Source organism: Ailuropoda melanoleuca, chromosome 10 (assembly GCF_002007445.2).
Source record: "Ailuropoda melanoleuca isolate Jingjing chromosome 10, ASM200744v2, whole genome shotgun sequence".
NCBI lineage: Eukaryota > Metazoa > Chordata > Mammalia > Carnivora > Ursidae > Ailuropoda > Ailuropoda melanoleuca.
Genome location: NC_048227.1, coordinates 1,455,662 through 1,482,816, shown reverse-complemented (window position 1 = coordinate 1,482,816; position 27,155 = coordinate 1,455,662). Strand labels below are relative to the sequence as shown.

At 55.8% G+C, this 27,155-nt stretch overlaps 1 protein-coding gene across 3 annotated transcripts in view; it reads left to right on the top strand.

Annotated features, from left to right (window-relative positions):
* Positions 1–27,155, top strand: part of MAD1L1 (mitotic arrest deficient 1 like 1) — a 336,658-nt gene that overhangs the window by 37,439 nt on the left and 272,064 nt on the right. For all 3 annotated transcript variants that reach the window (XM_034669697.1, XM_034669696.1, XM_034669698.1), the window contains one exon: positions 23,837–23,923. In XM_034669697.1, coding sequence (XP_034525588.1) covers positions 23,837–23,923 — 87 coding nt within the window. The remainder of the gene's footprint in view (positions 1–23,836; positions 23,924–27,155) is intronic.

Sequence of the window (27,155 nt, the reverse complement as noted above, 5' to 3'; positions counted from 1 at the left end):
TTCTTTTCTTTTTCTATTGTGGTAAAATATGCGTAACATAAAATGTACCATTTTAAGCATTTGAAAGCCTACGGTTCTCTGGCATTCACATTCTTGTGCAACTATCACCACCGTCTCCAGGACTTTCTCCTCTTCCCAAACCCGGTACTCTGTCCCCATGAAACCCTCGTTCCCCTTTCCCTCCCCCAGCCCCTGGCACCACCGTCTACTCACCGTCCCGTGACTTGGACGACTCCGGGGACCTTGGACAGGTGAGATCCTCGTACAGTGTTTGCCCTTTAGTCACTGGCGTATTGTACTGCTGTCTTCACAGTTCCCCCGTGTGGGAGCCGGAGCCAGAGTCTCCTTCCTTGTTAAGGCTGAAGGATTGATGCCTTGTGCGTAGACCACAGCTGGTTCGTTGCTCTGACAATGGACACTTGGGTTGCCTTCTACCTTTCAGCTATTGTGTATAATGCTGCTTGAACGTGGGCGTACAGATGCGTCTTCCAGGCTCTGTTGTCAGTTCTTTGGTTCTATCCCCAGCAGTGGGATTGCCGGATCCTGTGGTAATTCTGTGTTTCCTTTTTCGACAAATCACCAGACCGTGTTCCCCAGTTTCTGCCCCATTTTACATTCCCATCAGCAGAGCACAGGGTTCTAATTCTCTGCCTTCTTGCCCACACCTATCATCTGTTTGCTTTTGCTTCTTTTGCTTTTTTGTTATTTTTTGGGTTTGTTTTGATAGTAAGCTCCCTGCTGGGTGTGAAGTGGTATCTCCTTGTGGTTTTGATCTCCAGGTTCCTAGTACTGAGTTGCTGAGCGTCTTTTCATGTGCTTGTTGGCTATTCCTGTGTCTTTGAGGACGTCTGTTGGGTCCTTTGTCCCGTCTTTCTCAGGTGGTTTTCTCGGTGCTGAGTTGTGAGGATTCTTTATGTATTCTGGCTGCTGGGCCTTATGAGATCCTGTGGTCTGCAGGTCCTTTATCCCACTCGCTCTCCTGCTAGTGTCCTCGTACAAAACTGAACTTCTCTGTCTCCCTCTGTTGCCTGTGCTGTGATGTCATCCCCAGGAAGTCCTTGCCAAGCCCAGGATCTGCACGCTTCCCCCCGTGTTTCCTTCTGACTCTCACTGCTTTAGCTTTTACGTGGAGGCCTTTGATCCATTTTGAGTTTATTTTTGTATATGATCTGAAGCAGGGGTCCAGAATCCTTCCTTTCATGCGGATGTCCAGTGTCTCCGCACCATTTGTTGGAAAGACTCTCGTTTCCCCACTGAATGGTCTTGGCATCCTTGTTGAAAATCATTTGACCCAGACGTGCAAGGGTTAATGTCTGGGCTCCCTGTTCTATTCCACGAGTGTGCAGAGTGTGGCTGTCTGCTCTTTTGCCAGTGCCACTTTGTTTCAATTACTGTAGCTTTGTGATAAGCTGTCAAATCAGAAAGTATGAGCCCTTCCACCTCCCCCAATATTGTTTTGACTATTCTGGGTCCCTTGAGATTTCACAGGAATTTTGGGATTGACTTTTCTGTTTCTGCAAAAAACATTATTGGAACTTTGACAAGGACTGCACTGAACGGTAGATTACTTTGGTTCGTGTCGTCATCTTAGCAATGTGAGGTCTCCTGCAGCGGAGGGTTTGTCAGAGGCGTGCTGCAGTATGGACCCCGAAGCCCTGTCAGCGACTTCCCATCCCGTTGTTCTGTGCACTAGTCTGTGTTGTTCTTTGAGGGGACATGTTATCCACGCGTGGTAATGGAACACCATACATTGGTCATTTGAAAAATACTGGTTCACGGAGTCGTACAGATCTAAACGTTACCATGTTTATTGTATGTTGTAAAAAGAATCACATCACCAACAGATGCTGAAAAGTCTCTAAAAAATAGGAAGTTGTGAAGCTCATGGTGGCAGCTACAAATTTCTCAAAGTCTCACTTGGATCTGGAAGCTTCCGATGACCACTGGCAGCCAGTGCTCTTGGCGGTTTTCCGTGAGGAGCGAAGCGTGCTTGGCTCCCTCGTGAGGACTGTGTGCCTGCCGGATGCCAGGTGTGAGTGACTGCTGTGAGCCGCTGCCTCTGGTACAGTGCTTTCCCACCGAAGTCCCTTCAGGACGGCCGCCACAGCTAGGGCTGCGGTGGGGGGTTGACCCTCAGAACGTGCAGGGGCTAGGAGTGCTGATGCCCCCCCCCCAAGTAAAAAATCCACATGGAATTTTGACTCCCCCAGAACTTAACTCCTGACTGTCTGCTGTTGAGTTGAAGCCTTACCGATAACATGGTTGGTGACCATATTTTATATGTTACGTCAATTCCATGCTCTATTCTGATGATAAAGTGAGCTGGTTAAGAAAAGCATAAAGAAGAGGAAGTTCATTCACAGCACCGTACCGTAAGTATCGAAAAACACGTGCTCATGAGGGGACCCGGGCAGCTCATAGCAGCGCTCGTCTAGGGACGACTGCATATGTCTTGCCAGTATTTTTGCCTAGTTGATGGCTTGGGTATTCGTTTAAGTGTTGAAACGGAATCCGTGCTGCCTAACAGTGACCGTATTGAAGTGTACGATTCAGCACTGCTCACGGTAGTCCCAAGGTCATGCGACCGTGGCCCCAGATTCCAGAACGTGTTCAGGACCCTCAGAAGGAACCCTGTACGGACCTCTTAGCAGCCACGCCCCGCTCTCCCCTGCGGCCTCTGTGACCCGGGTCTGCCGACTCCAGATGGTTCACAGGGATGGCGTCAGACCCCGTGGTGCACTTGTGTCTGGCTTCTTTCTCTCAGCATCGCCCTTGCGAGGTTCATCCGTGCTGTAGCACGTCTGTGCTCGGTGACTTTTTTTGAGTGAAGAGTGCCCTGTTGGATGGTTGGACTACATTTTGTTTGCTCCTTCATCGTCGATAAGACATGCGGGTTGTTTCCGGTTTGGGCAGCTGTGAGTAGTGGTGCTCCGAGCGTTCTTGTACAGGTTTCCACTTGTCTTGGGTAAATTCCTAGAATGGAGGTGCTGGGTCATGGGGTGATTCTTTATTTCACTTCGTGAGGAGCTGCCAGACTGTTTCCCAGCGCGGCTGCAGCGTCTTCCATCCCCGCCCGCCATTCAGAGGCTTCACCTCTTCGCTTCCTCCCCAGCGCGTGTACCCGCCTGCCTCTGTGACCGTGGCTGTCTTTGGGGGCGTAGAGCGCTGGCTCACTGATGTACATTTGTGTTTCCCGTGGCCAAGCTGAGCAGACTTCAGTGCCGCACACAACAAAGGGACAGATGGGGCAGGAGTAGTTCAGCAAAGTCACGGACACATAAGCAGCACAATACACAGCAGCCAGCAGCAACCCCCAGTGGGTAGGGATTGTGGTGCCCAGAGTTGCCGCGTGATAGCATTTGAAATGTCCTGTTCTCCGTAGTTAGGAGACACGCAAAGAAACAAAGTGTCTCTCAAACACAGGGAGAATAATCAATAAAAATAGGGAATATTAATATACAGAAATTATAAAAAAGGACAAAGTAGAAATTCTGCAGTTGAAAAGTACCACAACTGAAGGGAAAATGCCTTAGAGAAGCCTGGCCGTGGGTCTGAGCACGCGGAAGGGAGGGTCCGCGCGGGAAGACAGGTCGGTTGTGGCTGTCCGCTGGGAGGAGTGGAGAGGAAGGGAGGAGGGAGAGCGGAGAGAGCACAGCTCGCACCTTCTCAGCACCGCGGCCGTGTCAGCGCCTCGAGGAGGGGACACAAAAGGCACACGCCTGGGAAGGGACGTGCGGGACTCCCTGCGCAGGACGCATGGTTTGTGTACAGAAAACGCTAGCAGACAGACGGACGCACAGACACACACACGGCTCTCAGGGCCGAGGGCTGAGTTCAGCATCTCAGACATCGGGTGTCTCCTCACGCTGGCTCTGCACAGTCTCGTGAGGATGGTCACCCTGAGAGGTAGTCTGGTCTCTCATCGCCTTCCTGTCGTGCGTTGCCACGTGGACACCCCGCTTTCCTGGTCAGTCGCGGGACTCTCATGGCAGAACCTCGTCAGGCCCCTCTCGTTTGGAAATAGTTGGTCGTGGACGACCATGGCCATTACGTCTCTGACGTCCCTGAAATACGCTTGATGGTGTTTTTGATTTCGATGAAATCCAGTTTATCAGTTTTTTCCCTTGATGGGGAGTGGTTTTTGTGCTTTAAGGAGTGTTCTGCCACTTCGTGCCTGAAAATTAAATTTCCTGTGTTTCTTTCTAGAAGCTTTCTGTTCTAATCTTTTATGTGCGGCTGTGCGATCCATCTCACTGTAGCCTGCAGCTAGAGCCAGGGTTCTGTTTTTAACCCCTACTTTGATCAGGTGGAACACTGGTTTTGGAGAAGTCACTCCTTTTCCTGTACCATTGTTCCTGCGACCAGAGAAAGGGGCCGTGCCCGCGGTGATCGGTGTCTGGTCCGTTCTTGATTGCTGTGGCTCTGTGCTAAGTCTTGAAGTGGAGCAGTGCAGGTCCCCTACGCTTGTTAACTCTCTTTTTTTTAAAGTCAGCTCCATGCCCAGCATGGAGCCCAGTGTGGGGCTTGAACTCACAACCCTGAGATCAAGACCTGAGCTGAGATGAAGAATCAGTTGCCACCCAGGGGCCCTTGTTTTCCTTTCTCAAGATTGTTGGCTGTTAACGTTTCTCTTGCTTTTCAGTGTGCGTTTGGAGGTGGGTCATCAGTATCTGCAACAAACGCTGTTGTGATTTTTTTACTGAGTTTGCGTGAGTTTGTGGATCAATTTGGAAAGAATTGATGTCTAACGATATTGACCCTTGTAGTTCGTGGTATATCTCCCCACTCATTTAATTTTTTGTAGCCGTGTTTTGTAATTTTAAATAGAGGGATCTCGTAGGTTGTATTTATTCGTCTAGAGGTGTCAAGAATTAATGAAAGGAGGAATCAGTAAGGTCTCAAAACTGGTCCAAAGGAGAATTTAAAGTACCATCTATTTGTCTTCAAAGGGGAAGTCTCATTACAGCACATTTGGCAAATGAATGACCTCAGCGGTGGTTGCAGTGCGTATTCAAGAACAGCGGAGAGGTTCCAGAGCCGGGAGCCGGGCGGCGGGGGTGGACGCCTCCGTCGCATGCTGCTCTGCGTCCCCCACTCTGTAAAGGGCACGCTGTTCGTGTTGCTGTGTCTGTGTTTTGAAGCTTCAGTGATAGGAAACAGAGATTAATTGGCACAAGGAAGCCAGACCTGGGGAGCTGTCAGTGTCCACAGGGCAGGAAGCAGCCGTGTTCACAGGAGAGATGGCGGGTTTCTGGGGATGGTATTTGTGTTACTGTCTGTTTTCTTCCACTTACCAGTTTGTACTGTAGCTCAGAGATGACGGGAATGAGAAAAAGCCTTGAGGGGTAGTGAGACCGGATACCAAGTTCCCTTTTTCCCTTTTCTCAGTAAAGGTTTGCCTCTCTCTTTGTGATGCTAGCAGTCTCAAAGAAAGCAGATTCTTCCGGGCTGGTGTCAGTAGGTTTGACCTGATAGTTGATGTGGGTTATGCTAATACTCATATTACAGAGTATAATCAGAGTATTAGTACAAGATGGAGGCCTTCTCCTGGCCTTGCAGAACCCTAGAGCCACGCGGTTGTAATGGGCACGAAGTTAACTTCTGCAGAAACTTAGATAAGAAATCTCAGATGGGACGTTTACAGGCTTTCTGCAGGCTGGGAAACCGAGCCTAGGATATTCTCTCCACCAGATTTCACCTGCCATACCTATAAATTGAAGGAAACTCGTTTCTTGAGACCCCCCCAGATATCCTGCGTTTCCTGGCATTCTTGGGAGTGGCCTTACGACCTGTAAGCCAGGGACTGGGCTGTGTTCCTGGGGCTTATTGGCATTGCCTGTCGAAGTACAGTCATCCTCTGACCCTGACCAGCGGTTTGCCACCTTCTGCTGTCTAATCGCTGTCGCCAGATAGAGACGCTCTGGGCAGGGCGCTGGTTGTCTGCCCGTGCGGTTCTCTGCTCTTAGACAAGCAGAGATGTTCTTGTAGAACCGCACAAATGCTCGTACTGCTGGGAGAAGTAAGAAGACTCACAATTCCTGAATCTGGGAGGGCAGTGGGGGTCAGATAGCATTTGCAAATTTCATTTCTTGTCAGAGCCAAGTTCACTAAGTTGTTTTAGGTCTTTCTACTTACAAAGGCAGTACCTTCCCTAAGTACCAAGAAAGCACAGCTTTCAGCCAACATCCACAGATAACCTCGATGAAGCATCCCTCTTTAGTTTATTCTGTGTAAGTAGTTATTACCCTGTGACATTTTGGGTTAGCTGAAGTCTGGAATCATCTGCTCTTGAGTGAAAATGAGGAAATCCTGACTCCGTTTACTGATGTGTCAGAAGATGTCACCTCATGGCCTGTACCCTGTGTCTGTGTGCGGAGGGGCTGGGAGTGAAGATGCCTGGCTCGCTCCTTCTCTGTGAGCCCGAGACCGTCCTCCTCTGTGGGAGATGTGAGCTCTGGTCTGGGCTGCAGCGAGAGCTCAGGCAGGCCTCAGGGCAGGACAGAACTGTCCACAGAGGACAGAGCCTTCATGACCCTGGCTAAGTCACTACTGGTTGTTTTCGCTGGAAACATCGGATGAGGTTATTGTAAGTAAGAATAGTGCCTCGGAGGAGACCTTGGATTGTTTCCGTGGCAGAGATGAAAAGGCAGTGTTCAAAAATGAGACGAGATCTCTGTCAGGATAGTGATTAATCCTGTTTTCGAAGAAGTCAGTGGGTTTTAGCATCTGACTCATTGAAATGGGTGAGCATGATGGTTACAGAGAGAGAACCTCCTTTCGGTGACAGAAGTTTCTGGGAATGTACCAGAGACCACCCAACGAAGACAGTCCGCAAGTCTGGAATGGAGCCCCGCCATCTTTAGTTTTGAGAAACTCTGCAGTCACGTCTGGGAGCTGCGGCCTGGAAGGTGCTGGCCTCGCGGGGAAGAGGCGCCGCTGTGGCTCCTGAGCAGTTCCGGTCACGGCCCGACACCAGGCGCAGTGCCCCCACCCACCTCCGCAGTGGCAGCCCCCAGTTCTCTGTGTTTAAGACTCTGTGACCCCACTCTGGGTGTTTACAGTAGCTGGACTGTGCCCGCCGACAGACGGATGATACAGCAGAACGTTCCTCAGCCGCGAAGAGGAGGAAATCTTGGGCTTTGTGACCGCACGGATGGGGCTGGAGGGTCGAATTCTGGGCCAGTGTTCACAGAGTGTGCAGGACCTGTGCTGACGATGCTTGTCCTTCCTTCTCGATGTTGGTTATTTGTGCCTTCTTTCTCTTTTGTCTCCTCAGTATCTTTAGATCAGCCTTTTAAATAACTAGTTTTGACTCTGTTGATTTCATGGTATTTTCTTCTATTTCCTCTGTTTTCCCTTCTTTGGGTTTACTCTGCATGCAGACCCAGCCTTCCAGGTGACTGTGGGCACAGCCAGGGCTGACAACCACCGTTGGCCCAGCTCCTCACAGGCAGCACCCCCGGGCTCTGGGCTCCGGTCGCGCCTTGCCTGGGCCGCCATTGCACCAGCCCGAGGCTCGTGGCTGAGTGACTGGCAGCTGCACGGGCTGGGGTGTGGAGAGCGGCGACTGTGCAAGGAGGTAGATGGACGCTATCTTCTTGTCCCCTTCCGAGGCCGATGCTGTCACAGCAAAGACCGTGTGAAAGGCAGAGCTCCCGAGAGTGGGGACGAGGTGGAAGGAAGTGATGGCGCTGCATCGGGAGGCGGGACGAGTGTTGCAGAGCTGTCGCTGGACGCAGCCCACCTGAGGAAGAACAGAGTGCCAGCCGGGCAGCGGTGGGAGCCAAGCCCGCTGGATGTATGCCCCTGCATTTCTGGGATGTACGGCAGCTGCATGTCACATGCCTGGAGCGGCAGTGACCGACACAGAGGGGGAGGGTCCTTGGAAGTCATCTTTTGAGGCCAGCAGAGCCCCCATCCTCCACCTCAGGGCAGTGGGGTTAGCTGCCCGCCCTCAGTGTGGCACACGGAAGGCGTCGATGTGTGGATGCCCAGCCAGGGCCTATTTTTGGGGGTGGGGTGCCTCCCAGAGAGTGGGGTCCAGGGCGCTAGCCTTGGTGCCCCCTGGTTCCGAGGCAGGAAGGCCCTGGAGCCCGTGTATCCCAGCCCCTCTCCCAATGCACACGGCATCTGAGCAGAGGCTCCAGCCCGAAAGACGGAGACCAGAATAGCTCCTGGGTCGGAGCAACTGGGAGGAAATGCAGACCGTGCAAAGAGAAGGCTTCTCGCAGACGTCCTCCAAGTAGAGTGGACACTTTAACCCGCAAGAAGGAAAGGCTCTGTGGGAAGACCACGCAGTGAACAGGAGCAGCTGTGGGGAATCAGAACCGTGGGAGTGAAAAAGAGTCACTCCAAGGCTTGGAAAAGTTGAGGAAATGTCCCAGGAAGAACAAAGGCACAAGAGCCAGCTAGAAGAACATACTGAGGGCTGGGGCTTGTGGACCATATTCGGATGCAAGGGGTGGTTAGAGCGGTGGCCGGCCCCGGGGGTGCTGCTGCGCCATCGCTTGAGAGTTCGGACTGAGAGGCCATCCCGCCGGCCTTCTGTGGGATGGAAGTACATTACCTACAGATCGGGGCTCAGAATGGCTTTGGGCTCCCAACAGTGACATTGGAATCTGGCAGCGTGCATGCGTTCTGGACTTGGCAGGAAAATAGTTTTCCTCCTGGAATTCTATTCCCACTCAAACTGACACTCCAGTGTGGGGGCAGACGAAAGGTATTTTGGGATTTTCAGAGTTTCCAAAACCGTATCCTGTCACATCCCTTTCCAGAAAGCTGCTGGAGGATGTGTTCTATTAGAAGACAAGGAGAAAGTGAGGATTTGGGTGTGGGGCCCAGGGACACTGGTGGCTGGAGCTGGGGGGAGCCGGAGGTGTGAAGAAGGCTGCACAGGGAGGAGGGTCTGGGAGAGGTGCTTCCCACAGGGGTTGATGCGCTGCCGTCTGCCTCTGGACGCCTGGGAAGGGGATGTGGGTTCAGAGAGCCTAGGATGAGATTAGACATAAGTGCCCTGAGCACTGAGCAAGTGAGGGAAAACACAAAGCAGATGGGAAATGGGCAGGGCGCGGTGTCCTACATGGCTGTGGTGTGAACGACGTTGACCTGTTGTCTGGGGTTCACTACTGACTGTCGATGAGGCGGGACCTGGGAGTCATTGCTGGTGTCCTGGGAGGGAGGGAGTGCATGCCAGATGCGTGTGCAGGCTGGATCGTCAGGGTCCATCACGGGAAGTCGTAGGTCATGCCCCAGATGGGAGAAACCCAGTGAGGTAGCAATATAAGCATGTTGCCTGGGGAATATACTGGCTCACATAATTCCGAGTGTTTGCTGCAGGAGACAGAGTGGAAGGGGCAAAGGTTTGAGGATTTTCATAGCAAATCTTCGAGTGTGACTATTTACACTTTGTATAACTGCTGTAAGCATTAGAAACGGGAGAAGAGGTTCCCCTGAGGATGAGCCGGCGGGCAGGTGGGCAGGCGAGCAGGATGTGAAGCCAGGTGCAGGACCGGGGTGTTGGGACAGCAAGGGGAAATGCTGTCATGCCCGAGAATCCGCCCCTGGGATCGCCGGGTGTGTGTGGGTTCCTTGCTCAGGATATGGGACGCAGCCATGTCCTCATTTGGGGGCCTGTAGGCATTCGAGGGACAGAGCCCAGGGCCCACAATGCGTCTTCCTGCAGGCACCTATCCATCGTTGTCACCCCGCGTGGCTGGCGGGCTGACTGGCGTCTGGGACTGTCCTGGAAGAAGGTGGCGGGAGCTGGCACCTCCGCATCTGTTCCCTGCTTCAGGGCCTAGGATGTGCTGAGAGAAGCCTCCTCAGTCAGGCGGTAGGACCTACTCCGAGCTCCTGATGCGTCCGTGTGCAGACTCTGCTGTCCCATCTGGGAAGGGCCGTCAGTGACATCGCCCGCCTTTTCTGCCGGCGGCGTGGGAGGCATCCACACGATTGGTGCCGCTTTGCTTCTGTGCGATCCGTGGTCCTGTGATGTGGCGAGTGCCGGAGTGCTGGGATTTCCAACCTCGGAGCGTCCTGGGACCCTGGCCTAGCCAGTGTCTGTGCGGGGGAGGCGGGAGGCCGGGGGGGTGGTGTTTGTGTCCTCTTGAAAGAATCGCTTTGGCCTTACCTTCTGATGGAGGGCCACTTATGGTCACAGGACGCGGTCCCTTGCAGAAACTTCTTTTTTTTGGTTTGACAAAGACTGGTTTGTATGGGGTGCTGCCTCAGGAACCTGCCTGCTGAAGGTTCCTGGTCACATGCCCTGTTCGTCACACATGTGGCCTCTACTAGTGTCTTGGGGACTCCCGTTTGTGGCCTCTTCCGTGGACCTGTTATTGGCGGGGACACCGGGGGAGGCGGGAGGGCTGAGTCACTCCTCAGCAGTGGGCCCCTGGCCCCGCTGCTCTGCTGTGGTTTCTGTGGCCCCACGTGGACCACACCTGCCACCAGCTGCTGCTCCGGGCGCGACGCTGTGGTACGTTTGTGGGTGTGTGGTTCTGGCTTTGCTGGACGCAGACAGGCCTTGCAGCCAGTCCTGGGGCTGCGTCCTGCGGCTGTGGCCTCAGGCGACCGTTTGGCCTCTGTCACCATGCTGGGACCTGTACGGTGGGGTGGTGACCTAGGAGGGCCAGTTCGGTGCTGTGTGCCACCGCCGCCCCTCAGCTTCATGTTGGGATTGGGCCGGCCCTCGGCTCCAGCCTCCAGCTGCAGCAGCCCGGAAAACTGGGCCCTTCCTACACAGCGTTCGGTCCTGCCTGTGACGGCCAGATGTCTGTTCCAGCCGAGGCCTTGGGATTGTCGCGAGTGGACTGCCCTGGGGCAGCCCGCCTGCCGCCTGCGTTTCTGCCTCTCCGCCCCAAGCACCTGGCCCCATTCCCCACTCCCCACCTTTGGGAATGACACCCTGTCTGCTCTGCACCCAGCCTGGACCCCTGGTTGTTGTCGTCCGTTGCTGCCTCCCTACTCGCCGTCCGTCTCTAGAGCACTTCCCTGGTCGCTCCAGCACCGCTGTCACGTGGTTAAAACCTCATCAGTGCCCACTTTGGCCTTTTCTAGAGCCTTCTTTGCTGCAGCCTCCCAAGGGCTCTCTCTCCGTGAAGCTCTGAGCACTAACTCTGCCTGGTGCTCTTGCAACCAAGCTCACCCGACAGGTGCCCCTTGGCCCTGGGCGTTGCCTCTGAGCCTTCTCTGCCTCTGTGGCCCTTCCTGGGCTGCCCCGGGCGCCAGTGACTGCCCCTGCAGGGTTCTGTAGGTGGTCATGGCACCTGGTGGCTGCAGTCCCTCAGATGCTGCTTGGGGACAGGACATCCAGGCTGGCTTTGTTTACCCAGTGACGCCTTTGTGACGCCCATGAAGCTGGCCCCGGTTTCCCTCCGTGGCCTCTCCCTATGGCTGGAATGAGCTGCTCTTGGCGGCAGCTGGATCCCATGAGGTCAGGGAGTCGTGGCCCGAGTGACAGAGCCCCACACCCTCTTCTCTGGGAGGACGCTAGTTTATCGCTTAGGCTTTGTCTGAAACCTGTCTTCTCACGGAGACTTCTGCGAGCCTGTGTGCACCCCAAACTCTCACCTGCTCCCCAGTATGGCTCCCATACCAGCTGCTGCTTGTTCCGTGTTCTTGTGCCGTGGAGGTCTGTCCTGTTGCGGGTTGTGGTGCCCAGCCCGTGCTGGGCTACCGTGAACACAGGTGGGTGCCTGCCGTGGGAACGTCTGTGTGTTCTTAGTGCTGTGAGTAAGGAGATGACATTTTTTCCAGACAAATAACAATTCATGTCCATAAATATGTGTTTTTCTTGACAATAAGGTAGAACAAGGTGGCCGTAGAGCTTTGTTCTTAATTGTGTGTCACCAGTAACGTCCTTTACAAAGCAGTGAAATGCGTGTAGATAGAAACCAGTTCCTCACCATCCCAGCACTGGGAGGTAACCACTCTCGAGGGAGTCCTGTTCATCTCCCTAGATTTCCAGTGTCCATATACAGACTGGGTGGTCCCACGTGCGTGGCCTACAGCCTTCCCTTTGTGTCCCATATCCTCGTGCAGCTTGCTGAGAGCCCTCCCTCTGCAGCACCCGATTGATGGCTGCCCAGCCGCCCTGTGTGGTGCTGCAGGCATTTCCCTGCCCTTGGGGGATTTGGGTCATTTCTGGTTCTTGTTACGAACAGCAGGATAAACTTCCGGTACCCATCTCTCTTTAACACAAATGGACACGTGGAACTGTCCGCTTCTCCTGCTCTGGTCCCCGGTGGCTTGTGACCACACTGAGGGTAAAACCCAGGGTCCCGAGCTCGGCCGTGGGGCCACACGCCCTCACTGGGCTTGTTCTCCACCTTGTTCCTGTCATCACAGTGAGCAGATCCTTAGGCCACTTTTGTTTTTGGAAACAGAATCCTAGATCAGGACAGGTCCTGTTCTCCAAGTCCCTTCCTCACCTGAGGATGGGTAGACCCATGTTCAGAAAGGTATAGTAACCTGCCTGGGGTCGCACAGCCATCTGAGGTCCCTCCTGGGACCACTGCCTGAGCCTGGGCCACCAGCAGGCCTGCTGCTTCTCCACAGTTCCGAGACCTTCTCTCCTGTGTTGCTCGGCAGGCTCAGAGAGCGTCTTCCCGGTGCGGGCTCTGGTTTTGGAGTGTCCTTTGTTCCTGTGTTGCCTTTGATTGTCGCCTGCAAGGCAGCCGACCTGGTCTTTAACTCCCCCTTCTTTGCTTTGCTATCCACCGCCTCTCTGCTGAAAGAAATCCTTGCCGGCACGCTGGGAGGGCTGGGGTGGGATGGGGAGCTGAATTTGTTGTTCGGGTTTTGTAATTCTTGAATGGGGGGGCGGGGTCACGGCCAGGAGTAGATAGAAGCGGCGGCCTAGCATGTCTGAGTCATGGTGTGTGTGGACTGGGCCGGGGGGAGATGTGTGTGATATCCCCTTCGGCTCACATGCCTCCTGTCCCTTCCGTGTTCACCTTCTGCCTGCCTGTGGCAGCACACCTGGCCACGTGAGCTGCGATTGCTCCCCTGCTGCCAGCCCGGCCTCCCACCACATCCGGCCTTCCTGATGTCGGGGGGAGCGCCCCACGAAGCACACTGCTCGGGTGTGCAAGACAACAGCCATCGTCCCAGCCCGCGAGACCGCCTACAGTGCTCACGTATGGGATGGATGTGCCCTCCCGTGTCCAGCTATGCCTGAGCCCCCCCGCTTGCTGTCCCTGTTCGAGCTCCTGGCGAAAGTGGTCTTTGGGGCCGCTGTGTAGCCACCTTTCTGAATGTTTAAAGTGTTCAGAAGATCAAGTTTTCCAGAGACTGAGGGAATAGGGAGAGAAAATTGTGGCGTTTGTTTGAAACGTTCTGAGAGCTTTTTTTAGCTCCGACAGTTCAAAGAGCGCCTCTTGTTAGTAGAGGAATATTCTAGCATCCCTGGGGTGGTCACATTGGCTTAATTGGGACCCAGGCTGCTTTGAAGTCCTTTTAATCCTGCCTGAGCTGGGGGAAGGAATTTGAAGGCAGCAACTGTAGGTTTGAAATTTCTTCATTTTGTTTGCATGTGTCTGGGGACGCGTGTCACTCATTTCCGTGAAGCGGTTAGGCTGGTTGCTGGCAGGTGGACGGCAGCATCTGGTGCCTCGCCTGGTGTGGTCGGGTGGCTGCTGCTGACTCTGGCCAGGAGTTTGCTGTCCTTGCGGCTGTCCCGTGGACGGTCTCCACGCAGGGGAGTCTGTGTTCGTGCCGAAGTCCCTTAAGGAGGGGCCTCTCAACCCCTACAGGCCTGACCTCCCTGACCTTGTCTCCTGCCGCAGGCCTCACAGAGGGGAGGTCGGACTGCAGCTCCTGGGATTCCAGCCCCAGGCTCGTTCCTGTGGAGGGACCCGTGGGCACGTGTGCCGCCGGCAGGCCACGGCTTGTTATGGTGGGTCCTGGCCCTTCTTGACGTCCCCCCCTCATTCTTCCCTTCCTGCCACCCCCGCAGGGCGGCTGTATGGACTCTGATTCTGTCCTTCAATGAACTTGCCTCGCTCCTGTCCATCTCTGAAACGCAGCAGGGGCTCGGGACACTGGCTCGTCTTTATTTTGTAAACATTTGAAATGTTTTATACGTGGAAAAGCACGTCTTTAAGGAACACGGGTGGTCCCTTGTGTCTCCACCCTCAAATCGTGAAGAACAGCAGTCCCTTTGAAGCCTGGAAGGAGTCCTGCTGTTGCCCACACTGCTGCCCCTGTGCTTTGTGGCCATCCTTCTGGAACTTGCCGGCCTTTGCGAACCTGGACCATGCGGGCGCTTGCTGGGCCCGAGATGCTCCTGTCTCTGCTGGAGCCCGCATGACTGATTCCTTCGTTCAGTATCATGGGGGCTGATGACGTACAAATGTGTGAGGGAAGCCGTGTTTCCATGAAAACACCGTTGAACGCTTTGGAAAGCCTCACAGGAGAACTGCTAGTACATGGCAGCCGAATGCAGCGACTGGTGGAGAAATTGGCGGGACAGGTCGGAAGGCCTAGCAAGGTTGCAGGCGTCCGTGCTTAGGAAACAAAGCCGAGATGGTGGGTGATGGTTGCCGGTGTCTGTAAGAAGTGTACGGTGGAACTCAGGAGACCCACGTTTGAAGAAGTCTGCAGCCTGCTGGGGGGCTTGTGCCTTTGTACCAGTTATTGCATTGCGACACCCATGTGTGAGGTCAGTGACCGGTCCCGGTGGTTTTACGTGGGAAGCCTTCTGCTGGTATCTGTCTGTCATGCTTGGCACGCAGGTCAGTCTTCCTGGTACATGTAGCCGAACACAGTTGATGGACAGCCCGCGATTTTCCGTTATGAACAGCCGTGACCGGACTTCGGTAGGTTAACTTCTCAGAGGATAGATCTAATTCCCAACATAAGTTTACAGTGCTAAGCTTTACGATTGTTTACTGAATAGTATGATATTTCCCAGTTTTCGTTCTGTCCTATGGGAAGCCACTGTTTTTGTCTTATTTGTCCTCCTAGACATTTCTTACCCATCTGTCAACCAGCTCAGCCATACTTGTGTATGTGTGTATGTCCTGTTTCTTTCATACAAAGGTGGCCTAGCGCTTGCCTTCTCGTTTTTTTCTCTAGCAGAGTGTTTTCCAGACCTTCCCACATTAACATATAAAAAGATTCTTCTTTTCCTTTTAAAACAGATTCCACTGTAGGGCTAGGCTGTGATTTATTTAACGAGTAATTCTAAACTTCTTATCCTGTGGTCTGAATTCCAGCTCTGGTTGGATACAGTTTCGTTCCTTAGTTATTGTTCTGCAAAGATAATGTGGTTTATCATTCATTCAACTAATATTTATTGCAAGCCTACTGCCCTGCGCCCAGTGCTGTTTGAGGTTCATGGCCAGCATAAGAAACAAAACAAAATAGCCAACAGTGTCTTTCTCGCTTGGAGCTTGCGTTCTAGTTGAAGCAGAACAAGTAGGTAAGTGGGTAAAACCTATGGCATCTTGGATGCTGATGTGCTCTCTGAAAGAGCGGGTGTGGGGCAAGGGGACAGAAGTCTGGGGCCAAGGTTGCAGATTTGAACAGGGTGGTGGGGGCGGGCCCAAAGGAGACATTTGAGCAGAGACCTGAGAGAGCTGATGAGGGGTATGCTGTGCAGACACCTGGGGGAGGAGGCTGCTGGAAGTGGGACGTGCAGAGGCCCTGGAGTGGGCACGTGGGAGGCTGGGCCGTGCCAGCTTTGTAAGCTCTGGTGGCAACTTTGGTGTCACCCTGGCGTTGTGGAGGGAATGCGCTGCACAGTTGGACATGAGGCACAGGACCTCGCTTAAATTTTAAAGTGCTCGCTATGGTTGCTGGCTTTCGAGTTGATGCTTGGAGGCAAGTATGAGATGCAGGGCACGGGCCACGAGGCCCCTGGGACGAGCGGCTGTGTCTGGATTTGTGCTGATGCTGCACCGGCCAAGTGGAAGTGGCCTGGAAGAAGGCCCCCGGGACCACGGGGCTTGTTGTGGCGGCTGGCAGGGTGGAGAAACCAGAGAGGGACGGGATAGGAGGAGCAGGAAGTTGCTATCCACTCAGAAGCTGCCCAGGAGGCAGCTGGGCAACTCCGGCCTGGGGCGAGGGGGTGGGGAAGATGAGGCGAGTTAAGGGCGGGAGGGGGGGTGCCGAGAGGCATCCAGCAGGAAGAGGCAAGCCAGCGAGGGAGCTGGAAAGGAGCAGGCTGTCCTGGGAGGACAGAGGACGGCAGGGTGTCAGTGTGGAGGTTCGCAGGCAGCTGCTGCCTGGAGGGGTGGGAGAGCATGGGTGGGCTGGACTGCAGAGAGGCTCCTGGCAGAGGACAGTGAGGAGGGGGGCTGAGGCTCCGCTGAGCAGGGGGACGGGACATGCAGACCCCTCTAGGGTGTTCCCCGTGGGCAGAGGGGGCCTAAGGGAGGGTTGCTGACGGGCAGTAGTTTGTCAGAGTGTGATGGGGGTCTGCTGGGTCATGTGCTGGCCTGTGGGCCTTTGGGTGCGTGCAGAGACTCCATCTCTTAACTGGCCTGCTGCTCTCTGTGGGGAAAGAGCCACTTGTTCTCTGTTTATGTGAGAAAACAGGCAGCTTTAGAAGATGTATGGATGGCCTCTATCCAGGGTGGGCAGTTGCTGTGGCCAACATGTCACATGGGGAGAGGGACAGGTGACCTTCGTGGGTGCCTGTGGCCTCGGGACCATCAGTGGTCACTTTCTCTGGAGTATCTGATCTCTAGCTCCATAGCCCCAGGGCCGGATGCGGCAGGAACAGCCACGGAGGGGACCCGGTCAGAACCTGGTCCACGTCCAGGTCATAGGGAATTTATCCTTTTCTTGAGAAAAACAGTATCTGCTCTCCTCATCCTGGGACACATACCACGTTTTGTCTTAACTCAGCGCTTGGTGACATGTTCCCTCCTGACCCCAGCCCCATCTCCCCCCATAGCTGTGCCCTGTTATCAAGAAAAACCTGATTTAATGGGACATCCCGTTGCCCCTGTGGCTTTGTAGTTGTGAACGTCTGTACTCCATCAGGGTTTAAGCCAAGTTTTGCTGTGCAGCGTTTTCTAGTCCTGGTTCTGCATACTTTCTGCAGGGCATTTGTCTTCTTGTTGTAAGGCCCCCTGCCCGGCCGAAGCCACTCCCAGGAGCCTGGGCCCTGTGGCCTTTGTTCTTGGGGAGAATGGCTCCCTGGAGGCGAGCCGGAGCTTCCTCTTAGAAATTGGAGTCCTGGATCTCATGAAACTGGCACTTGGGGCTTCGACAGGGGCCCTGGCACCTGCTAGCACGAACCTCAGAATAGCTGCTGCTGGGCTGGGCTGCCTTTCCTCAAGTGTCACCCCGCGGGGTGACTGACTCCCCCAGGCCCCCGCTGGGCCGCGCGCAGCTGAGTTGGAGTCAAAATTCAGCTGCAGATCAAACAAAGAGACATTTTCCTCCTTGAAACCCACCAGTCAGAGTTAAAAGGCTTCGCAGCTGAAGCCAGCGTTTTCAGCAGCTGTCACAGCTTGGGCTGCTGTGGGAACTGTCACTCTCCTGTCACCTCCCAGCCGAGGCTCCTGAGGCCCTCTGAAGGCCTTCCACCTTGTCGAGTGGGAAGTGGAGGTCTGGGGACGGACTGATCTTCCTGTCTGAGCGCTCCTGTGCTGTTTCTGGGCTGCCTGGCCTGAGTCCTGCTCGTGGAGCACGCTGAGCTAGACCCCAGAGCACCCTTGGTAAATGTCTCTGGCGACACAACAGGCCAGGAGGTTTCTGGAGAGTAAATGCGCCCTGCCGGTCGGAGGTGCTTCGGCCTCTGGTCTCTGAGCTGATGCAGCTGAAGCCTGCGGCTGTTCCGTGACCCTCCTGATGGCCCGGCTCCCTGGGAGCGGCCCGTGTTCCTGCTGGGCGCTCACGACAGGTGGCGGGCACTGTGGGTATGGCTCTCAGATCCCTGGATCCCAGGGCTTCTCCCGCTGTGTCTCCTGCCCCGCTGCCTCTTCCAGACGTCCTTCTCCCGTGGCCCCTGCCCTGGCTCACGCTGCGTTGAGCACACGTGGGCAAGCCCCATCTTCCGTCAGCCTCCCGCTTCTCCTCTTCAGCTGGGCGTTTCCTGCGGCTCTTTGCGTGTTGTTAGCACACTGAGTGGGGGGTGTCTCTAGTTTTTATTTGTTCTCCGACATGTAACACAGTTTCTTATTAAAAGTTCAAGATCTCTTTGATTGCCGCCACTGGTCTTGGCCCTGACCTGGAAGTGCCCCTAACCCCCATTTGGGGTGAATCATTTCAGAGCATGCTCTGTAAATATACGCCTGTGTCAGCGTATTTTCTTTGAGCCTGTGTTTGTGAAGTTGTTGGTGGAGTTTTGGGGACGCTGTCCTTGAGCGCTTTCCCTGAGCACCTGCCGGCCTCACCTGGCCTTTTGGGTGGAGGAGGGGGTGCTTCTGGAGGAAGGGCTGGGCTGCTGCCTGCAGGCCAGGGGGTCCCACAGCAGTTATCCGCGTCCCCATCCTACAGGCCTCCTCCTCGCCCGATGCGTGTCACCTGCACCCCCGCAGTGCCGCCTGTACCCCCCTTTCCCTGAGACACACCAGGCATCCCGACCCTGCCTTCTAGGGCCCTCGTCTTCTGTCCTCTGTGCTCAGTCCCCAGACCTACCTAAGTTGGAGAGTGTGAATGGGAAATGCACACATACGTGACATATGACACTGTGCACACACGCACGCGTCTGCCTCCTGTACCGCCATCTGTCCGGTCACAGGATAGAGGGGCCTGGGCCCCTGGAACGGCGGGCCGTCTCTCGGGCCCCCATGCGATGTGCAGAGCCAGCCCGGCGGCCCTGACCTGCTACGAAGCCAGGGAGGCCTGAGTGGCTTCCCACGCCCAGCCCAGCCTTTGTGAACAGCTGGGACGCCAGTGTGAGAGCGTGGGTGCCGGGGTCCCATGGTGGTTTTCCTGTGGCCGCCAGGCTGGGAGGGCGGTGTGCCCTTGGGCTTGGCCCACTAGCCACTCTTGAACTGCCTCGCCAGGTGTGTGGTCTCATCGGGTCAGCCCCAGGCGCTGTGGCCCCAGGTTCCACAGCTCAAAAGCACGGTTTAAGGAAAACTTGACAGATGTTCTCACAATGGATGATAGAAACTTTGGAAGGTGAACAGTAGCAGGGCTCTGCTGCTGTGATGGGAGTCTGGCTGCTTCTCACCCGTGTCTCCCTGCTGTCCACACGGGCACGTTGTTAGTCTAGCCAGTCCAGCTTTCTGCTTTTGCTTTCCTCAGTGTGCGTACTTTTGTGGTCAGAAGACCCACATGTGTTAGCATTTCAAAACACTGCTCCCCTCCCCTCCCCTTCCTGTTCTCGTGGCATCCTGTGTGTGCCCCGTGGGACGAAAGCAGCCTGAGGCCCAAGAACCTGCCGCCGGTTGTGTGATGCGGGCACACAGCCTGTCCGCTCCGTGCATGTGCGCCCCTGGCACAAAGCAAGGGTTATGGGAGCTCATGGCCTTGTCTTCTGGGATTCTTTTAGATTTGGACCAAATTCTGAAGTCTAATACTTGCCCGTCAAATTGACAGAGAACCTCCAAGAATGTTTTCCTTTGTCAAGTGTACAGTGGGTGGTTTTCTTGATGGCATAACTTGTTTGTTGACTTGCCCTGCAGTGTCTGTAGGATTATTTTCCTGCTTAGATTGCCCCGCTTTTTCTGCAAATGACCAGTGGTTCATGCCTAAGACCAGTGAGTTGTGCCTAAGAAACACCAGGGAATTTGTTTGTGGATCCTGGGCCCACCTGCAGGTGTTTCGATTCCATGGACCGTGAGGTGATGGTGGGTGTACTGGAGTGACTGCCGATGACATGGGCCGCTCTTCCTGTTCCCAGACGACCCTGCCCCATAATGGTGCCACTGCCTGCGGAACTGCACGGGTCCCATTGCCCTGTCCTCTGAGTGCGCCACGTGTTCTCCTGTGCCTTGTGCTGCTGTGGCCCCCAGCTGCCCGCCTCTTCTGCCCAGCCTCAGGGCTCAGGGGTAGATAGTACCCACGTTGGGCTGTGAGAACCTACTCACTTTCTATTATTGAGCTTCGGTGAACATGAATGACTGTGGTATCGCTGCGGAGACCAGTGTGGCTGTTCCTCAGAACATCGAGGGTGGGATGGTCGAGCCGTTCTGCTTCTGGGTATGTGTCCAAGAGTTGAAAGCAGAGCTCGAACACACATTTGCACATATTAGCCACACGTGGTTGCTTCCTTTTCTTTTTTTTTTTTTTTTTTGAAAATTTTATTTGAGTGAGTGAGAGAGAGTGTGCACACATGAGCGGGGGAAGAGCAGAGAGAGAGGGAGAGGGAGAAGCAGACTCCCTGAAGAGCAGGGAGCCCGGCGCGGGGCTCGGTCCCAGGACCCTGAGATCATGACCTGAGCCAACATCAATAGTTGGGCCCTTAACTGACTGAGCCACCCAGGTGCTCCTTCTGGCTTTAGAGTGTCCACACACTGCATCACCCACCTCTCTGTCTCTCCTTTTTGTCACATAGAACATTCTGGTTCTAACTAAAGCCTCATACACGTCAGTCCCCCAACAGAACGTGTTTTCTTTTTGATCAGCCCTGCAGAACTGAGGGTGTGCAGAATCCCATGCAGTTTAACGCACTGATTGCTTATTTCGAGTTGGACCTTGAATTTCTCATTTATATACAGTGAGACGTCACACATCACTGTCACCTGTGTCTTGTCCTCATTTCCCCCGTGGTGTTATGTGGGTTGGCTTGTGTAGCTTACAAAATGATTTACAACCGTTTTGTCTCCTGTGCCCGTGTGGTGAGTGCGCGAGGGTCGTCGGGTGTTCGCGCTGCAGTATGCGTGGGTCTTCGAGTTTTGGAAAGAAAGCTAGAGGAGCCCTGTCGAGCCGGCCAGTCAGCTTCCAGTTGTCTGGATGGCGACTGAACCCTCTCCGTCTCTTTCCTTGAACGATGTCCCACCTTTTCTCCGTCTCTGAGGGGAGCATGAGCTGGCGGATGGGAGATTCGTGTGTGTTGCCCGCTAGTTTTCTGTGCTTTGGGTTGTTAGGGGGAAGCGGAGCCGTAGTGCTGGCAGGAGTGACCGGACAGGGGCCCCGAGTCTTGATGCAGCCGGACTCCGAGCCACAGGTGGGGGGCTCCGCAGGCCGCCGAGGGAAAGGCTGTGCGGCGGTGATGTGCCCTCCGGCAGCTGCCGGCCGCTGTAGGAGGGGCGGGTGTGGGCGTCGTGCCATGCGCATGGGGGAGGCAGGCCCTGCAGCCCACGTCCCTGCTCCGAGAGGAGGGGGTATTTCATCTGAATGCTGGCACCTGGGATTGGGGGGCTGGGACCGTGGCTAAGGACCTGCCGACTGGAGGGTCTGCTGCAGGCAGGCCGGTCAGATCTGCGTGGCTGTGTGCTGTGGTTTTTGAGGGGACGACCCGCCCTCTCGGCCCGCTCTGGGAGGGGCAGCACAACTCAGGTGACCTAGACTGTGGACATCCCGCTCCTCGGGCAAGTGGGCCGTGTTTGTGTGGCTGGTGTTCTCTCTGGGGGAGGGGCGGGAAAGTCGGTTTGCTGCTCGGTTCATTCGAATGTGGAGCCAGGCCCCTTGATGGCTGTCCAGAAGTCCCGCAGTACCAGGGCGTCTGATGGCCTGTGTGTGCCTTGAGCTGACGCAGCAGAGACCCTGTGTCCTGGGCACGGACGTATGTGCATGTGCGGGGCGGCCTCGTGTGCGCTGGCCTGCGTGGGGTCCCAGGGGATGCGGGTCACCGTCAGTGGGATGGAGTATTTCAGAGTGCGTATTAAGTTTACTTTTCTCCTGATTTGAACCGTTCCAGTTTTTCCCTCATTATGCAATTGTTTCATTTCAAATTATCTTCACTTTCAGAGGAGATTGCAGAACCTGGGCGAAAGTGAGTCTGGCTGTCCACTGTATCTAAGTCCTAGGTTTTGGGGGCTAATTTGGACCTCAGGGCACGAAGCTTGTCTCTAAATTGGAGTCACGTGCACCTGTCTCTGCCAACTGGCCTCCAGGTTTCTGGAAGGCTTCTACTTGGAGGGAACTGCAGGCGACCTCCCCTCCATGAGAGCTGCCGCCTCGGTCACCGAGAACCCCTGGAGACTTGGTGGCCGTCTGCTGATAGGTCCTCTCTGAGGGCCCTTTTCGCCACTCAGGCCTGAGCAGGTGTGGCTGGGTTGGAAGGTGCAGCACCCTCCTGCCTCCCCCACGGAGCGAGGGCTGGGGTAGGGGGCTCTGCAGACGTGGGTGTGCACGCTGTCTTGTTAATTTGTTCTCATTAAACTTGTGCCATGGATTTAGTAACCGTTTGCCTACCCCTGTGACTGAATAACACAGAGAAACAGCAACAACTTGAATATCTCTAGAACGTTTCAGAAAAAATGCCTCTTGGCTTGAAAAGGTTTATTTTTATGCTCCCCAAGATTGGAAAACTTGAGGAAGCTCCAAGAAGAATGGGACCTGGCATGCAAGGCTGGCTCAAGCCCTCCCCTTGCTGGATTTCAGTCTCGCACAGGGTCCTTACAGATGATCATCGGGTCTGCGGAGGAACTCGGGGAGAAATCTCCCCGTCTCCCTGTACCCAGTGGTTCCAGTAGGCCCAGTGAGCGGCTCTTTCTCAGGTGGCTGGGAGGGGTGTCTGTGATGGGGAGAGCAGGGGAGCACCTGCAGGAAGGGCGTGGACCCTAGAGGCCCAGGTTTATGAGCAGTCGGGGCGCGTGGGGCTTCAGATGGACTGCCGACGGGTCACAGATGCTGGGAACTCCTGTTCTAGCGACGGCAGACACCGAAAGACCCCGTGGTGAATGCAGAGTGGGGCAGGTGGGATGGGGGGTGGCCTGGGGCCGTGATGGGAGGTTCCTTCTTCCAGGGGTGCTGATCGCCCTGAGACCTCATGAGGAAGAGCATTGTGAGCTCAGGGTGAGCTAACACAGAGATCTGTCCGTGTCCAGAGGCAAGGTTGTGGGAGGCGGAGCGCTCCTGGGGGCCGGGTGCTGCGGTGCCGTTGGAGGCCAGGAAAAGGGCCTTCGGAGCCGCTCCCGTGGCTTTGTGACAGACTCTCATTCCACAGAGGGCATGTCTTGAGGGTGTAGCTTTGGTCACAGCCCCCGTGATTCCTTCAGTGATGGAGGAGGCTGTGACGCCTCCTACACGTGGCCCCGTGTGGCCCCGTGCTTGGTCCTTAGGCCTCGAGCTCAGCTGCCATCTGCAGGCCAGGGAGCCCCTCGGCTTGCGTGCCGTGTGCTGTGTGGGGACTGTTCCCACTGCGCCGGGTGTCCTTGTAGTCGGTTGCGGGTGTAGTTGGTGCGTGTTCTGCCGGTTCCAGAGTCTGGGTCTGAGGGGTCGGACGGAGATGCCGCTCTGCTCAGAGAGGAGTGCATCGTGAGATGCTTTTGATACCTGGGGTTTCTGCTCCTTTGTGAGTGGTGACAGTGGCAGCAGGGATGCTCTGGACGCGCGGTAAGATGGGCAGTGCGGAGTAGCGTGAACACAACAGAGTGCCGTCCGTGGGGGCGTCTGTGGCTGCTCTTCCTGTTGCTGGTTCCAGGGAGGTGGGCACGTGACCCGTGCGGAGCCCCCCTCCACCTCACCTCCCCTTCTCTGCAGGGTGGCACTGGCGGCTAGCTGTCGACCTGTTCGTACAGCTGAAATAAAATTGTGTCAAGTAAAAATAATCTACCTGATACTATGTAGCCAGGGCCGGGCTGCAGTTTGAACCCGGGTCGCGGTGTGTGCACAGGGCCGCACTGGCCCAGAATGGTGCGTGGGATGAGCCCGGTCCCAGGCCTGTGACTCATCAGCTGCTGGTGGGGCCTTGGCGGCCATCTGTGCACAGAATGAGGTCCCTCCAGGGAGTGACTGATGCTGACGTGTGTTCTTGATCCCACAGGACCCCGGAAGACCTTTCCAGGTTCATTGTTGACCTGCAGCAGCGAGAACTGGCCTTGCAGGAGAGGAACAACACCATCACCAGCAGGTAGGCCTGACGGCCCGGGGGTGCGCAAGGTGCCTCTGCTTTGGAAAGGTGGAGCCTAGCGTGAGTGTGTGTGCGTGTGCGTGAGTGTGTGTGTGTGTGTGTGTGCGTGTGTGCGTATGCGCGCGTTTTGGGCATGGCTCGGGAGCGGCTCTGCTTCACTGTTGCTTGGCCTCGTCCTGAGTGAGCACAGCTGGGTTGGTCTGGAGGGTGCAGGGTGCCCCACGGTTGTGCCCCGTGGCATGACTCTGCTGAGGCAGCACGTTGTTGTCATCCCTGCCACGTGCCAGGCCACGCCTGCCTTCCTAGTGCTTGGGGGCCACGAGAAGGATGTGTGCCTGGATCGGGGAACCCTGTCTTTGCTGTGACGTGGGCTCCGAGTGACCTCCTGATGATGTGGAACCCGGAGCCCAGGGGGCAGCGGTGTGGGTGTCTGTGTGCGTGTAGACCTGTGTGCTCAGGAAGGTCCCCGGAGAGGAACAGAGGTCGGGATGCCCTCGGCCACGAGTAACGGGAAGACCTCCCCCAGGGCTGCGCTGTGAGGAAGGAGTCCCCTTCCCTGGTGGGAGGCCCGGAGGCTGACAGCTGTGTGACTTCTTGCAGGCTCAGTTTTAGGTCTTTCCTGCCAACCCCGTGAGGCCAGCAGGTGCTCTGTTGTTACGCTCCGTCCTGACACGACCCCATAGGAGAAGGCTTGGTCCCACGAGCTGCCCCCATTCCACGGATCAGCCGCAAGTCCCAGGTCCTCGGGCTGCCTGTGCTTTCGTCCTGGCTGACTACAGATCCAGGATTTCCCTCCATACCCCCCACCCATTTGAGGATTTGCTAGAATGACTCAGAATTCAGGAAAATGCTTTATGTACAATCACTGGTTTATTGCAAAGGTTGCAGTCAGAGCAGCCAGATGGAGGAGATGCCTGGGGTGAGGGGCGGGAGCGAGAGCTTCCATGTTCTCGCTGGGTGTAACCCTGCTCCCAGCACCTAGGTGTGTTCCCCAACTCATAAGTTGTCTGAGCCCTACTTTGGGGGGTTTCATGGAATTTGCATGCTTAAGTCATTCGGTGTTGGTGAGGGGCACAGCCCCCACCCTGGGTCCCGGCCCCCCACAGGTGGGGGTGGACCTGGAGGTCCCGTCCCCCCAGGCATGTGATGTTTTGCTCTGGGCCCTCCTGCAGTCCCCTTGTGAGCTCAAATGGGACTGTGGTTGAAAGGGGCTTGTCAGGAGTCATGAGGTGTCCCTTTCACTTCAGAAACCCCAGGGGTCTTAGGAGCCAGTTGTCAGGAAGGGGGACAGAGACCAGGCGCTTCTCCCTTAGACTGACTCTGGGCTCTCCCGGATGGTCTGTCTCCTTTCTCCGGTGCCGAGTAGGTGATTGTGCAGGCTCTGGGCGACACGTCCGCAGGCCGAAGGAGAGGTCTCTTTCTTGGGTCTCCTCTTTGGAACAAGGAGGCCTTTCCTGGGACCCCACTGCTAGCAGACCCCCCTCCAGCCTCATTGGCCCAGGCAGGGTCACACGCCTGCCGCAGAGCAGCTCCTGGGAGGATGGGCTTGCCCTGAGGCTGCAGCCGGCCCTCTTTGCTCTGGGCTCTCTCTCGAAGGGTGGATGGCTGAGTGGGGTCGGGCTCCTCCGTGAGCAAGCGGGTCTGTGGGGAACCAGCCTCAGCCTTCTGTGGACACAGTGTCTTAAGGATTCGTTAGTAGCCAGAGGGAAAGATTTCTTATTTTGGGGGTTGATGTCACTTTGAAAATTGGCTTTTAGAAGCATCTGGATATGTTGGACATAATCACATCAATTTAGCTTAAAAACCTCAAACGATAAAGATTGCCTTTTGCTTTCAAAGCTACTGTCAGATGAAACGGGTATTAAAAGTGATTTGAAATTAAAGCTTTTACGTTTTTCCAGACGATCTTCTTCTCTTTACTTTGCATTTGAAACAGAATGAACTGTTAGAGGGAAGGAAACTTGGCTTTGGTTTTCTCAGGCCAAACCGTGAGGTGGCAGGAAGGCTGGCTGGTTCCCATGTGCGGGGAGGCGGGGGCAAGAGCAGCTCCGTCCGCAGGGCCCCGGCAGCCCGCTCGCTCCCAGCTGTGAGTGTGGAGCCGACCTTCCCATCTCTGTTCTGGGAGCAGCACCGTGTCCACCTCTCAGGACCCTTGGGTCCCCTCTGAGAGTGAGGCTGCGTCTCTGGCACCCCGAGAACAGGCTCCGTGCAGCAGCTCTTGCACAGATGGTGAGGTGGGTGCTGTCGATGTCGCGCCGGCCCGCACACCGTCACCAGGGCGGCTGGCCTTAACAGCATGGTGTGGCCCCGTGGGAGGAGCCTAGCTGTCACCCCCTCTTGCAGATGAGAGTTCCAGCTCAGAGAGGCCGGAACACTTAGGTGAGAAGGGAGGCTAGGCAGCCACCGCCACACTCATGTGTGACAGATGGCTGGATAGGCCCCTGAGGAGGTGGCAGGGACCCTGTGACGCTAAGCCCTTCCTGACCAGCACGGAGAGGACTTGTGTGTCTGGTGTCCTTCGCGTTGGCCGGCTGCTGGGCAGCTGCTGGTCCCGTGGGCAGGAAAGTGACGTGGCTGTTAGTTGTGGCCTTCTGTGTGGAGGGCTGGGAGTCCTGATCACGACAGCTGCCTTTGTTCCTGCACATTTTGCAGGCAGGTAAGCAGAAATCGAAGGCAGGTAGGAAGAGGCATCTTGGCTAGAAGGTGAGCACGGGGGGTCCGGGCAGGCCCCGGCACGCAGAGGGCGTTTCTGCTCACGCACAGCAGCTGAGCCAGCTCCCCAAAGCCGTGGCGCCCAGGCCGGAGAGTAGGCCCCTTGGGTTTGGTCTCCAGGCATTTCTTTTGGTCTGTCCCTGGCCGGGTCATTCCGTGGTGGCCTCCGCTCGGGCACTCCAGCTCATTCCAGGAAGGATCTGGTGCTCCAGAGGGTTCTATGCTGAGCCTCGCTTGGGGAAGGTGAGCGGAGGGCAGACCTCTGAGCTGTAGGCCAGCCGCCCTCTGGAGCAGAGCTGAGTGTCCCCACACCTCGCTGCTGGTGCCCCTGGTTCTGCACTGCCGTCAGCCTAGCCGGGATTTGTACTTTCCCTGATGTTCGTGCCCACGGCCTGGAGGCTGCGAGGCCAGCAGTGGCTGGGGCTTTCAGAGGCGGGAACCTTCCAGAGCCTTCCAGGTAGCAGGGGGGCGGAGGTGTGTTCTTCCAGAGGGTAGGGATGCACTTCCTTGCTAGCTTTGT